The sequence below is a fragment of the Gymnoscopelus microlampas genome, assembly GCF_963454915.1.
Source record: "Gymnoscopelus microlampas genome assembly, chromosome: 2".
NCBI lineage: Eukaryota > Metazoa > Chordata > Actinopteri > Myctophiformes > Myctophidae > Gymnoscopelus > Gymnoscopelus microlampas.
This window is the reverse complement of record NC_139939.1, coordinates 22,658,720-22,671,928: the sequence shown is the minus strand read 5'-3', so window position 1 is coordinate 22,671,928 and position 13,209 is coordinate 22,658,720. Positions and strand designations below refer to the sequence as shown.

At 41.4% G+C, this 13,209-nt stretch overlaps 1 protein-coding gene across 2 annotated transcripts in view; it reads left to right on the top strand.

Moving 5' to 3' along the window:
* mast1a (microtubule associated serine/threonine kinase 1a) overlaps nucleotides 1–13,209 on the top strand; it is a 78,388-nt gene that overhangs the window by 55,506 nt on the left and 9,673 nt on the right. For both annotated transcript variants that reach the window (XM_084041599.1, XM_084041598.1), the window contains exons 14-21: nucleotides 1,087–1,295; nucleotides 3,555–3,693; nucleotides 4,064–4,196; nucleotides 5,287–5,452; nucleotides 5,909–6,010; nucleotides 7,008–7,130; nucleotides 8,674–8,783; nucleotides 12,039–12,202. In XM_084041599.1, coding sequence (XP_083897725.1) covers nucleotides 1,087–1,295; nucleotides 3,555–3,693; nucleotides 4,064–4,196; nucleotides 5,287–5,452; nucleotides 5,909–6,010; nucleotides 7,008–7,130; nucleotides 8,674–8,783; nucleotides 12,039–12,202 — 1,146 coding nt within the window. The remainder of the gene's footprint in view (nucleotides 1–1,086; nucleotides 1,296–3,554; nucleotides 3,694–4,063; nucleotides 4,197–5,286; nucleotides 5,453–5,908; nucleotides 6,011–7,007; nucleotides 7,131–8,673; nucleotides 8,784–12,038; nucleotides 12,203–13,209) is intronic.

Below are 13,209 nucleotides of genomic sequence, written 5' to 3'. Positions count from 1 at the left end.
TAAGGATGCTCGCGTTCAAGTGGCTAATGTTTTATGTAAAGCACTTTGAAAGGCCTTGTTGTTGAAATGTGCTATTACAAATAAACTTGCCTTGCCTACAGTCTTGCTTAAATCTTAAATGTAATCAGCTGCACTGTATACAATCTGTCTGAATGGAGGACGAATATAGTATTCCTGAATGTAGTTGTTATGCCTATCCCCTGAAACAATGATCTTACTATAACATGGTCCCTGCTGCTGCTAATCCCCGCTGTTGGTCTGGGGAAGGAGTATATCTCCATACTCCTCTGATGCACATGAAGTCATGGCTTCTTTTCACATAACAGCACTGTTGATTTTGACAGCAACTTTTGATTTAGTTTCAGTCTTAGTCTTTTGAATAAAGATCCATTTTGTTTTAGTCATATTTTAGTCATCTGAAATGTTTTAGTTTTTGTCTAGTTTTAGTTGACTAAATCTACAGTTGATTTAGTCGACTAAAATGTATTTTGGCGGGCCTTGATGGCGTCATAATGGCTGATTTTACACTTGGTTGCATGCTGAAAATAGCCAATCACACCCGAGCGCAACCAAACATAAAATAACTTGTCTTAGTTCTACTGGATCTCTTCTTCACTAGTTTCTCCCTAACATTTTAGTTTTTATTTGACGACGAAATTGTCAAAATATTTAGTCTTAGTTTTAGTCATCATAGCTTAGTTTTTATTTAGTCAGTGGAAAAAGGTAGTCGACGAACATTTTTCGTCATAGTTTTAGTCGACGGAAATCAACACTGCCTGACAGTGAGGAGTTTCGCTGGGGGTGTACTGTAACTTGTGCAGAGGAACACGCTGTGCCTCTCAGTTCCGCTCCCTGCTGAACAGGCGCTCCAACCAGCCAGGAGTTGCTAATGCAGTGACAGGAACACGAACACCACCAAATGTGTTCTTTAAACTTTACCCCTGTGCCAGCCAGATGCCCTCTCTCTCTGCAAGTTCTTCAAAGGTTTATCCATAACCTCTTTCTGTCTGCATTGTATTTCTGTCTCTCCATCTCTCTCTCACTCTCCGTCTGTATCTCTCTCTCTCTCTCTCTCCTTTCATGCAGGGCTGTCTATTTGGTGCGGCACAGGGAGACGCGTCAGCGTTTTGCCATGAAGAAGATCAACAAGCAGAACCTGATCCTCAGGAACCAGATCCAGCAGGCCTTCGTGGAGAGGGACATCCTCACCTTCGCTGAGAACCCCTTCGTGGTCTCCATGTTCTGCTCGTTTGAGACTCGACGGCACCTCTGCATGGTCATGGAGTATGTGGAGGGTAAGTGGTTTTGAGGGGATGTTATTTGGTGGATGTCCTCAACTTGGTCTGCATCTTATTTTAGAGGTTGTGCTTTCTTGATTATTCCACTTTTATTTGTTTGTGGTAACTTGAGCTTTTTCTGTCCATTTTTTCCCGTTCTGCTCCCCCTCGGTTGTAACGGATATTATTGGATGGATGTACTGGGTGTGCTTGGCACCCTATTTAGAAGATTTTTCGATGTGTTAGATCACTCCGACTTTATTTTGTGTCAACTTGAGTTTCCTGTGTCCTTGCTACAACAGATTTGGGTTATGTCTTGGTTGTGATAAATGCCTAAAGAAATTTAGATAAATATGTTTCATTTTGGAATCACAACATCCTGTCCCCTTTCTTAACTTAGTACTTGATCATGCTGTTGTTGCATGAAAATAGATCTATTCCACCATTCTCATCAATCAAGTGTGTGTCACTGGTTCTCAATGTGGGGTCCGGGGACTCTTAGGGGATCTTGACGGGATTCCAGGGGGTCCCCAGCTAAATGATTGATAATTTGGAACAAAATGGGTCTGTAACTCATAGAGAGTACACATGGAACCATGTACCCTTAAGGGGCAATTTATTGTTAAATATAGGCTCAAATTAAATCATATCATATTTGTACATTTATTGTTTATTTGTTTATTCTAGGGATGCAGAAATATTTGTTCCTCTTATCTTATTTCTGGGCCTTATGAGTTGGATCCTTGTAATGTTAGGGATTGTATAATGATTCTACTTTTGTGCTTTTTGAGTGTCTTAAATGTCCTTCTTGTCCTTGTTTGACCCTCAGCATGACGGATGTCAGAGTATCAGATAAATGAATGAAATCAATAGGGTGAAATATAGGGAGAGCAATTGCTCAGACTATCTTTGATCTTCAGAAGGTGACAGTTTGAACTGCTCCTATTTCACCAAGAAAGTCAGCCTAAGAAGTCATATTGAGTTAAATTGCCTCCTGTGGTCATAGTATTTCATGGTGAAATAAGCTCAGTTGTTTCACAGCCGTATCCATCTACTTCTCTTGTTGAACTCTATTTCCTCGAGGGCAGTTCCATGTAGCTACATGACTCCAACTGCAGCAGCAACTCTTCTATTAGCTGCTAGCTTACAGACGCACTCAGGCATGAAGGGTACGTTTGTACAGTATGTGACTCATTCATGATGACACCGCCAGACGTGTGGGGTAGGAGCAGGCAGTGAGGATAACAGGCCCAGAACTAACGGGAACAAACACTCACAAATGCTCTGCTATTCTTTTAAAGCTGCAATCTATAAGATTTATGTCCTTCGCGAGATTTTAACCCAGGTTTCCTGTGCAGGAAACACTATATCTATGCGGCTTGGGCATAGATATTGACACTCATTTATCAAACTTGCTCAGACTGAAAAATTGGCATATGCCAATCTCAACGCAGCAATCGGCATTCATCAATCCGTCGCCACTTTGACGTGAGCGTACCCACCGCTGAAATCTCATGTCAGCTCCGCAAATGTTTTACATCTTAGACTTGCGGTGCAGCGTAGTCTAACAATCTGACAGGCACCTGAACACATGTAGTATCACTCCAAAATTAATAGTTAACAAACCAATAAATAATACATATATTTATCATTTTGGGGGTCCTTAGCACGAAAACGTTTAAGAACCACTGATTTAGAAGTTATTTGTAGAATCTGCCTCAGATCTTAATGGGTTAACTCATGCAAGGGCCAGGTGTACTCCATGTTGATGTGTGAATCACATCATCACCTACCGTTTACTGCAGTGGAGGCTCAAATACCAGCTTCCAGCTGTCTGCCAGCAGTCCAGTCTTTCTGTACTGCAATCCATCTTTTCTTTCTCTACACCAGTGGTTTTCCTTTTTCATATCAAGGTCCATTTAACTCTTGACAGTAAAATGAAACGGGTCCATTTGGTTTCATTTTACACTCTCAAGATCTATACGGGTCCATTTGGTTACCACCAACTCTCCATCATCTAGCTGGGCACCACCTGGAGCCCCCGCAAGGACCACTGGTGGTCCCTGCACCACTGGTTGAGAACCACTGCTCTACACAGTAACAATCCTCAGTGTTCATTTCAACTCTGAGAGTTACATTTAGGATTTACTGTGTATTCCTACTGTCAAATACTATCGCACAGGAGGATGCTTGCTGCCCGGTCTCCTGAAAGCAACTCAAATAACCCAAGGCTCTGACTTGGCAATAACCAGTAGGTGTTCTTTTCTCTTCTCTTAGGAGGTGATTGTGCCACTCTGTTGAAGAACATTGGGGCGCTACCTGTGGAGCTCACAAGGATGTACTTTGCTGAAACGGTTCTAGCTTTGGAGTACCTGCACAACTATGGCATCGTCCACAGAGACCTCAAACCTGACAAGTACGTATTTGGTATTACTAGCTGATTCACAAGCTCACAATGCATTGCATCGCTATGGGTTGTGAGCTTGTAGATCTGCTACTTTCCCTATTTTTGAAATACAAATGTAATAGAAAATACGTTTTTAAATCTTTGAACATTTGCCCCTTATAATGATCCCAAAATTGGGATACCAGGGTGAAAGTGGTTAAGAGAAGAAATGATTAGACAGATCAAGAATATTGCGACAGTACATGGTCTGGTCTCTATTAGAGAGTCATGTATTCGACAGTATCTGATATATGGTATTGTCTTAAAGTCCATATGAAGTTGGTTTAGGAATGTTATGTTTATATAATATTGTAACTGTTGCGTCTCTATCTCTATCTAGTCTGCTGATCACCTCCATGGGCCACATCAAGCTGACAGATTTTGGCCTTTCTAAGATGGGCCTTATGAGTCTCACCACCAACTTGTATGAAGGACACATAGAGAAAGATGCCAGGGAGTTCCTGGATAAACAGGTAATGTAGTAATGCTGAGAATGTAAATGTAACCATTTGTGTACTCTCAGTGTGTACTCTGAGTAAAATTACCACTGACGGTTTTACGGTGTAACCTGTATACTCCTGAAAGCACAGTACTTGACTAGCAAACAGAATACATGATAGCTCTCATGTTAATCTGTGATGAAACTTTATTCAGAGACATTGGAATCCAATGTGGTTCAACTCCTAATGGGTGGTGTACAGTACATACTCTGGGCCTTCAATCATGTACCATAGGTTTTAATATTAAAAGCGGTGCCTAATTATAACTTGTCCCCCAGGGGTCTATACTTAATCCCCTCATTTTCCCCCTCTACACCAAATGTCTTTGCCGAAAATAGATACCTTGTAGATCTGCCATTCTTTGTCAAGTCAAGTCTTCGCTTTTTTTCGCTGAATCTTCACCTATTATGGCATAATATGAAGCTAGGGTTCATGCGGTTTACAAACGATTTTCAGAAATGAAGACAGCATCACAATGCTTCCTGTACTGAATTAGTGAATCGTTAATGGTCATTATGCCCCTCACAGTCCCATTTTGCAATTACAGTTAGGATGTACGCACTGAATTAATCTAGTCATAATTAATCAGGTCAACACATGTGTCCCCCCTGCCATCCAGCAGCAGACATCTGTTTGGCTCGTTTGTAATTCCACTCACATCTGCAGGTGAAACAGTCCATGGCTTTGCTTTCATCATCATGTGAATGTTTGATTAGGGAAGAAATTTCTCATTCAGACAGGATGATGTCTGTAGCTACACCAGCACGCACGCACGCACAGCACAGCACATTAGTGATATCAGAACTACTGATTATGGAAATTGTCATCTTGAGACCCATCATTTGTGAATGAAATGTAGGCATGGGCTACCTGGAGCAATGGAGAAATGTTGATTACAAATTCAGATACTCTAAAGATTCAACCCAGTTGAATAATATCGATATGCTTTGCCTTTGTAATCCCTTAAGGAGTTACTTTAGCACTACCGATATTAGTTTATGTATTTATTTACATGCTTACTGTTGTAAGATGTAGCAGATGTTTTGTCTTCCATACTCTCTAGGTGTGTGGCACTCCGGAGTACATTGCGCCAGAGGTGATACTTCGTCAGGGCTATGGGAAGCCTGTAGACTGGTGGGCTATGGGCATCATCCTCTACGAGTTCCTGGTGGGCTGTGTGCCCTTTTTCGGTGACACTCCAGAAGAACTGTTTGGACAGGTCATCACAGGTTAGGAGAGCAACTATAACATCATTTAAATATGACATTGTTAAAAGGTCCTAGTATTACAAATCCAGTGTTTACTGTGAGACAGCTATTTTCCTCTTAGTTCACCCAAAGTATGAAATAAGAGCAAATATCCGTACTAGTTGATGGAGCCTGCATACCAACAGTAATACTGTTCAAAATGATTTAAAATGATAAAGTCAAATGTCAGATAAAAAAAACGTTAAATGTTCTGTAGTTAAACTATTGCCATGCTACCTCGCATGGATATGCGCTCAAATAGTCAAACTCACCATGTTTGCTGTTTTTGTTTGCTGGGGACACCCTGGAACCCCCTCAAGGACTCCTGGGGGTCCCCGGACCCCTACATTGAGAACCACTGCCCTCTAGTACATTGAAGTGAGAAGTGCTTCATCCTTTTCACTCTGATACTCTGCTCTCTTTTTTTATTTCCACCAGATGATATTGTGTGGCCAGATGGAGATGATGCATTGCCTGCAGATGCTCAGGCCCTTATTTCCACTTTACTGCAGACCAACCCACTCATGAGGCTGGGCACAGGTACTACACTCTGGAAACAGACAGTTTTCGGGTGGCAGCAATGTCCCATCCTTTCTAATAAGCATTCAATTGAATTTGATTAGGGATGCAAAATTGCATTCAATTGTATTGAAAGCTACCCAAAGGGCCATGACTGTGAGCCTATAGTTAATTGTGTTATTTTGCGCTTTAGCTTTTTTACCCCCTTTTCTTCGTCGTCATGCGAATTAATTCCTCCTCACAAACATTTGTGTGTTGTCACTGCTGTTGTATCCTACTGATTCACCTGCTAGTGAGGAGCCCCCACCGGGAGGACATAGAGTCTCTGTCCTACTCTTCCCGCCCAACACTCCCTGCTGACAGGTGCCGCCCCCAGCCCGTAGGAGTACCTGCAGTGACAAATATCTCCCTCGCCCCGGCTTCCCCCCCCCGAACACGAGCCAATTGTGTTCGTAAAGACGCTCGACAAAGCCAGATGCACTTTACCACTGCGCCACCTGTGTTATTTTTAACCACTTACACTTACACCCTATACTTTGTTGCCTGTGGACTCGCTGTCAGGCATCTGAGCGTATGTAGTACATGCCTTAAAAACTCAGCCGTTGGCGCCCCAAGCTCACAATGCATTGTGTCATGATGCATTGTGAGCTTGTTCAGAGGACTGCAATTTTCATCAAATGTTTGCCTATTTTCACCGAATGTTGACCTATTATGATATGACCAGAATAGGGACGCTAGAGTTCATATGGTTAAGGACAGTGGTCAAGAATATGTTTTCTTTATTGAGACAGATAAGAAAGCATAGAGGGAGATATACAGTATATAGGAGAGGAAACTCAGTGAGAATTCAATCCTAGTAGCTCCAGGGACGAATGTCTCAGCCACTACACTGTGTCCGGTCACAACTATTCATTCATGAAATTTCACATGTTTGCTCTCCCCAGTGTAATTATTAGCATAATATACAGTATAAGTACACCATTGAGACATTGAAACTGTGTGTGTTAAATGTTACCAGGGGGAGCATTCGAGGTGAAGCAGCATCCGTTCTTCACTGAGCTGGACTGGAACAGCCTGCTGAGACAGAAAGCAGAGTTCATTCCTCACCTGGAGTCAGAAGAGGACACCAGCTACTTTGACAGTAAGTGTATGTGTGTGTGTGTGTGTGTGTGTGTGTGTGTGTGTGTGTGTGTGTGTGTGTGTGTGTGTGTGTGTGTGTGTGTGTGTGTGTGTGTGTGTGTGTGTGTGTGTGTGTGTGTGTGTGTGTGTGTGTGTGCGCATGCACAAGTGCGCGTGCGTGCAGTCAGAAAACTTACATTAAGTTCGCATTGTGCCTGCATAAGTCCCTCTAGAATAGAATAGAAAACTTCATGCCCTCATTCCATTCAGAATGCACATCTTTTGAGATGTGATTATGTGTCTTGTACAATCTCATTCTCTCTCTCTGTCTCTCTATCACTCTGTCTCTCTGCCTCTTTCCCTCTCTACCACTCTTTCTTTATCTCTCTCTGTACTTTGGATGTTGTTGCTACGTTACAGTTTGCTTTCTAAATGTTTCTTCCAAGTAATATTTTGATTTGTGTTGTGCCGTTTTGTTTTGTCTCACGGTTAGATTTTTAATTAGATAAATGTTTTGTTTTGTTTAGTGTTCTTCTATTTTTATTTGTTAAGTCCTGTCTTGAGATTTGTTTAGTGACACATTTTGTTTTGTTTAGTCTTATATTTTGATTAGTGTAGTCCTATGCATTGCTTTGTCTAATGTTATCTTTTGATGAGTCTTGTCCTATGGTTTTGATCTAGTCATATTTTTTGTTTTGATTAGTTGTTCTGATTTGTCCTTTCCCTCATGTTTCAAACGATTATAATAGTGGGTTTTTAGCGGCGCTAGCCGCTCTATACCTTTAGGTATAGAGCGGATATTAGCCCTCTATGCCTGGCTTTTGCGTCAACGTTCTGATTGGTCAGGCTCGCCAACGTTCTGATTGGTCAGGTGCGCCAACGTTCTGATTGGTCAGGTGCGCCAACGTTCTGATTGGTCAGGTGCGTCAACGTTCTGATTGGTCAGGTGCGCCAACGTTCTGATTGGTCACTATTCATGACATCACTATGTTACTATTCATGACATCACTATGATGTCATGATTGGTCAGGTGCGCCAACGTTCTGATTGGTCAGGTGCGTCAACGTTCTGATTGGTCAGGTGCGCCAACGTTCTGATTGGTCACTATTCATGACATCACTATGTTACTATTCATGACATCACTATGATGTCATGAATATAGAATTAGATGTCTATATAAACAATGACTAAATAAACAATGAGTAATATCTAGAAATATCTAATAATTTCATTTTATTATTCATTTGGCTAAAGTCTCCTTCTAGGTAAGTTATTTAAAGTTAGATCCTCAATTTAACTTTATCTGTCCAAGATTCTTCCAATGGAAGCCTTGAAATAAATTGACAGAGATTTAATATTGTTTCTCTAGTAGAAACAAATATCTATGACAAAATATATCAAAGGCGCCGCTACCTTCACACAGGTGTGATTTTTAATAGTGTTAATAATATTCTCTCTCTGTCTCTGTCTGTCTGTCTGTCTGTCTGTCTGTCTGTCTGTCTGTTTGTCTGTCTGTCTGTCTGTCTGTCTGTCTGTCTGTCTGTCTCTCTCACCTCCTCTCCCAGCCCGCTCAGAGCGTTACCGCCACATCAATGTATATGACGAGGACGACACAAATGATGACGAGCCAGTGGAGATCAGACAGTTCTCCTCCTGCTCTCCTCGCTTCAGTAAGGTCAGACATTTGTCTTTCTGACACCCTCTTCTTTTTTTGTTCGCTTGCTTCTTTGCAAGTCTGTATTTCACTCTTGCCCTGTGCCTTTCTGCTTTTTCCTCACGTTGTCAACCTGTTGTCTCTGACATTTTTATTTTTACATTTTCTCACTGGTATAGTTTGTCTTCTTCACCTTATAAGAAAATGGCAAAGCATCTTCACATCCACTTGTCAGGTTCTTTGACAGTAGGAAGGAGGTAAAGTCTTGTAGAAGACATAAGGCTAAATTGTACAGAAACTAGGCACTTTCATCTTTTTTTTACTTCTTTTTGAGAATTAATTCTTCACTTTTTTGGTTTGTCCAAAACACTTTGGTCCTAAACAAGATTTCTTGAAATCTACTGGCTGGATTAATATGTAATTTGCTTTCCAGTGTGCACCTTCATGCTCCTCAGCAGAAGAAATTAGACCTCTACTAAATTTGATGACCTCCATGGCATTTCCTCTAGTGCCACTTTTAGGCCAAAATTTCCACTCGCACACAAGTTATCTAAAAATCAAATGGGTTGATTGCCATGAAAATCGAAATTACATTTAGTTTTCTGTTTTTTTTTTTACTTTAATCCCCCACGGGGAAATTCTATTGAGGGCTGAGGGCTGCTCAGATGGTTGTGATTAGCACTCGGGGGGTTGGGGGAGAGGGGTGTTGGGGCTGTTAGGGGTTAAGTGTCTTGCTCAGGGACACTTTGACGCGCATACTGGGTGTGGCGGGGGACCAACCGGTGACCTTCTGATTACCAGACGACCCCTCTACACACTAAGCTACGGCCGCCCCTCTGAATGCAGTTTTTTAATTATAGAACTTTTTTAGTTTACTTCAGAGCTTTTTGTTGTTGTTTAGAATATGTGTTAATCCTTCAGACTTCTTCTTTCGGCTGATTCCCATCAGGGGCCGCCACAGCGTTTCCATCTGCTTCTGTTCTCTGCATCTTCCTCAGTCACTCCAGCCACCTCCGTATCCTCTCTCACCGCATCCATGAACCTCCTGTTTGGCCTTCCTCTTCTCCTCTTGCCTGGCAGCTACATCTTCAGCATTCTTCTCCCAATATACCCCTCATCCCACCTCTGCACATGTCTAAACCACCTCTCTCTCTTTTTATCCCCCAACCTTCTAACCTGGGCTGATCCTCTAATATAGTCATCTCTGATCTTTTCCCTTCTTGTCACTCCTAATGAGAATCGTAGCATATCCTCAATTCTGCCACCTCCAGCTCTGCCTCCTGTCTTTTCGTTGGTCTCACTACCGTCTCAATACCATACAGTACATCTTCCCTTTCACTTCCTTGTACCCTTCTGTCACAAATCACTCGTGACACGTTCCTGCACTCTCTTCTTCACCTCTCTTCTACGCTCCCCATTGCGTTGGAGTTAATCCTTCTGTGAATATATGATATAGTATATACTGGCACGAATAATAACCTTCCTTCCTTTTTTTCTTCCCTCATTTCAACCACTTTGGTTTGCAAGGGGAAGCACTGCCTCTAGGGTCCGCTAGTGAGGCTATAGACTCTCTCAATCTTGTTTAAACATGCCTCATGGTGTCTTAATTCTCACCACTGGCAGATGACAGATCTTCTAGTTTATTTCAGTTCAGCTCTTAGGTAAATGAAATCTTGAATTGATGGGCCTAGCTCAATTACAGCGACACTATAATGGAAGGGACCTTTGCTTCTCAGTAAAGACACATATAGAATTAAGTGTCTATTGCATTTGAATGGTCCTACAGTATAAGTGTCTATTATACAAACATGAGCACATAATACTATTTAAAATAGCACACACACGCACAAACATGCACACACTCACACACAAGCACTTATGGTTGTCATTGTCCCCTTGTCTAAATACCATTCCATACTGCTAGTATTCTGTATATTATGAAATAGAATTCCATGGTGCACTGCTGAATCTTTTTTCTTTACCTTTCATAAACCTCTTCATCGCAGGCTATACATGTAGTACTCACCCTCAAGACTTTGCTTTCACATCTTATTTTGCACTTAATGAGTCGCTGCTTCAATAGCTCTGTGTGTGTCTGCGTGTGTGTCCATGAACGTGACCACACACTGAAACATTACGTTAAACATATATGCTGATACACTATGCTACTCTTATGTGCAGTGAGTCAAATCGATTCAGTCACTCTCTGCACGCATTGCCATATAAAGGTCACACCCATAATGATGCTGGTTTTATGGAGTCAGTTCATAATATTAATGCACATTGTAGATAGCTGGAGATGGCATTGAAAGCAATACACTATTAAGTGAGTGTCTGTGGATACTGTATAAACTAGGATTATTTGTTTTTAACAAGATCATGTAAATCCTATTTAAAATTGTCAATGTCAGCTTATATGCGATTTAAAGTCATACTGTAAGATAAATAGATGCACAGGGTTTCTCTCTTCCTTATCAGAATAAGGAAAACGGACAGAGAATTTTCTCTTTTAGCTAACACGGTTTGCTACATATGCATTTCATCAAGTGAAGTGAGCCTGCAGGGTTGCCTGCAATGCAGGTCCTCTTGGGTAGTCTTGTGTTTCATTTTCAGTACCTTAGTCAAGGGCACTTTGACAGTGTTATGCCTGATGCATACTTGGCTGTGCGGCGCGCACCGAAAATAGACGATTTACAATGTAGATCGCTATTCCGGTTGTGCGACACCAGCATGCAACCAAGTATAACAGGGCTTTTAATGGGCAGAAGTGATATCTGCCACCCAACAGTTCTCAACTGAAATGTGCCTTGCTGTTAGTAAAGAGAATCAAACCAGCAACCTTCTCAACATTACCCTCTTCACCTCCAATCCAACCTTCCACCTCCAGATGAAAGTTACAAAGCTTTACAGCATTTCAGCATGGTAGTTTCACTTTTTAACCACTTAAACCCTGTATACTTTGTTAACCAGGGTCTATACTTGGTCCCCTCCTTTTCCCCCTCTTCAATCTTTTATTGCCTGGAAAATGCTGATCTACAAGCTGAATGTTTGCCTATGATGACATGCCCAGAATTGGGACGTGAGGGTTTAAGTGGTTAACACATGCATACTCACTTAAGTATTTCAACCTCAAACATTTGCTGCTCATGGAACCTGCTGTTGTTGCTAACAGTGTAAAGGCTTATTTCACTGCCCGCAACTGCTGCACAGTATGCACACAGGCTAAATTATCATCTTTGTTTTCGTCTGTGTCCCCCTCTCTGTCTCCCCCTGAAGGTGTACAGCAGTATGGAACAGTTGTCTCAGTTGGAACAGAAAGCTCCATCCTCTGTGAACCGAAGGGAACATAAAGGACCCAGGGAGGACAAGGTGACCAAGAGGGAGAGTCTGGGAAGCCTTGGCATGAGGGACAAGAGCTGGAGGACTGGGTCACCTGAAATGTGAGTGGTATTATGTATTGAAAGGGTATGACGTGTGTGCGTGCGTGTGTTAAAGAGGTGTGCAGCAGAGTGTTTAGAAGTTTTTCCATAATGAGAGTTCTCATTTTTAGTCAAGCACAGTATCACACATCATTACAGTTTGAAAACTCTATTCTATATACAATATAGGTATAGAATATGTATATGAGACTCTAATTGAAATGATAATTTTGTGTCAATGTCAAATCCAGTGTGTAAAGGCCTATTATGATTACAAGTAGGAGAAGAGGTACTGTATTAGCTTACATGACTCTTTAGCATTCTCCTTTGGGAAACACTGGTTCTGTTCTCTCTTCATGGATAATGCATTATGGAAATTAGAATTATACAACAAGAGAGCGCTTTAGTTTCAGGAAAAGAATATCATTAGTAACTGTAGGAGTTTTGAATGTACAGTAGATACAACAATGTTACTTATACCTTCTAAAGTGAAGTTATGGTGTTGCTGTCCATGTCCTTTGTAGAAAGCGTCTGTGGATGTCTGTTCTTGTGATTCCTCATAAATAAACTAGAAAATAAATAAAAGATGTATTGTTGTTTTCCATCATGGGATAAACTTTCTTATCCCCAAACCCAAATAATCATGCCTAGGATTAGCTAATAATGTTTGACAGTTTTGTATCGTGTGTATAATTTTGCTGATTTCGCTGACATAAGGAATGCAGTACATTTGAAGGTAATTTTCAATAAAAAGGCTGAGTGCAGATTCGGTCCTTCCTTGGTGACCACAAAGACAAACATATAATGCACCATGGATTATGACTCAGGCCTCCCACCCACTCATGCAGCCTTTTCTTCTTCCACTGTCAAATAGCTCAACCAGCATAATAAAGTAGAAACAGATCCAACAGCAACCGGAACTTGCAACAGGAGCTAACCAGAGAAAAATATTAAACAGACAATACAAATACTAACAGTTTTCCTTCATTAAAAAAAAAGAAAGAAGAACATGCATCATTTTGTTGACT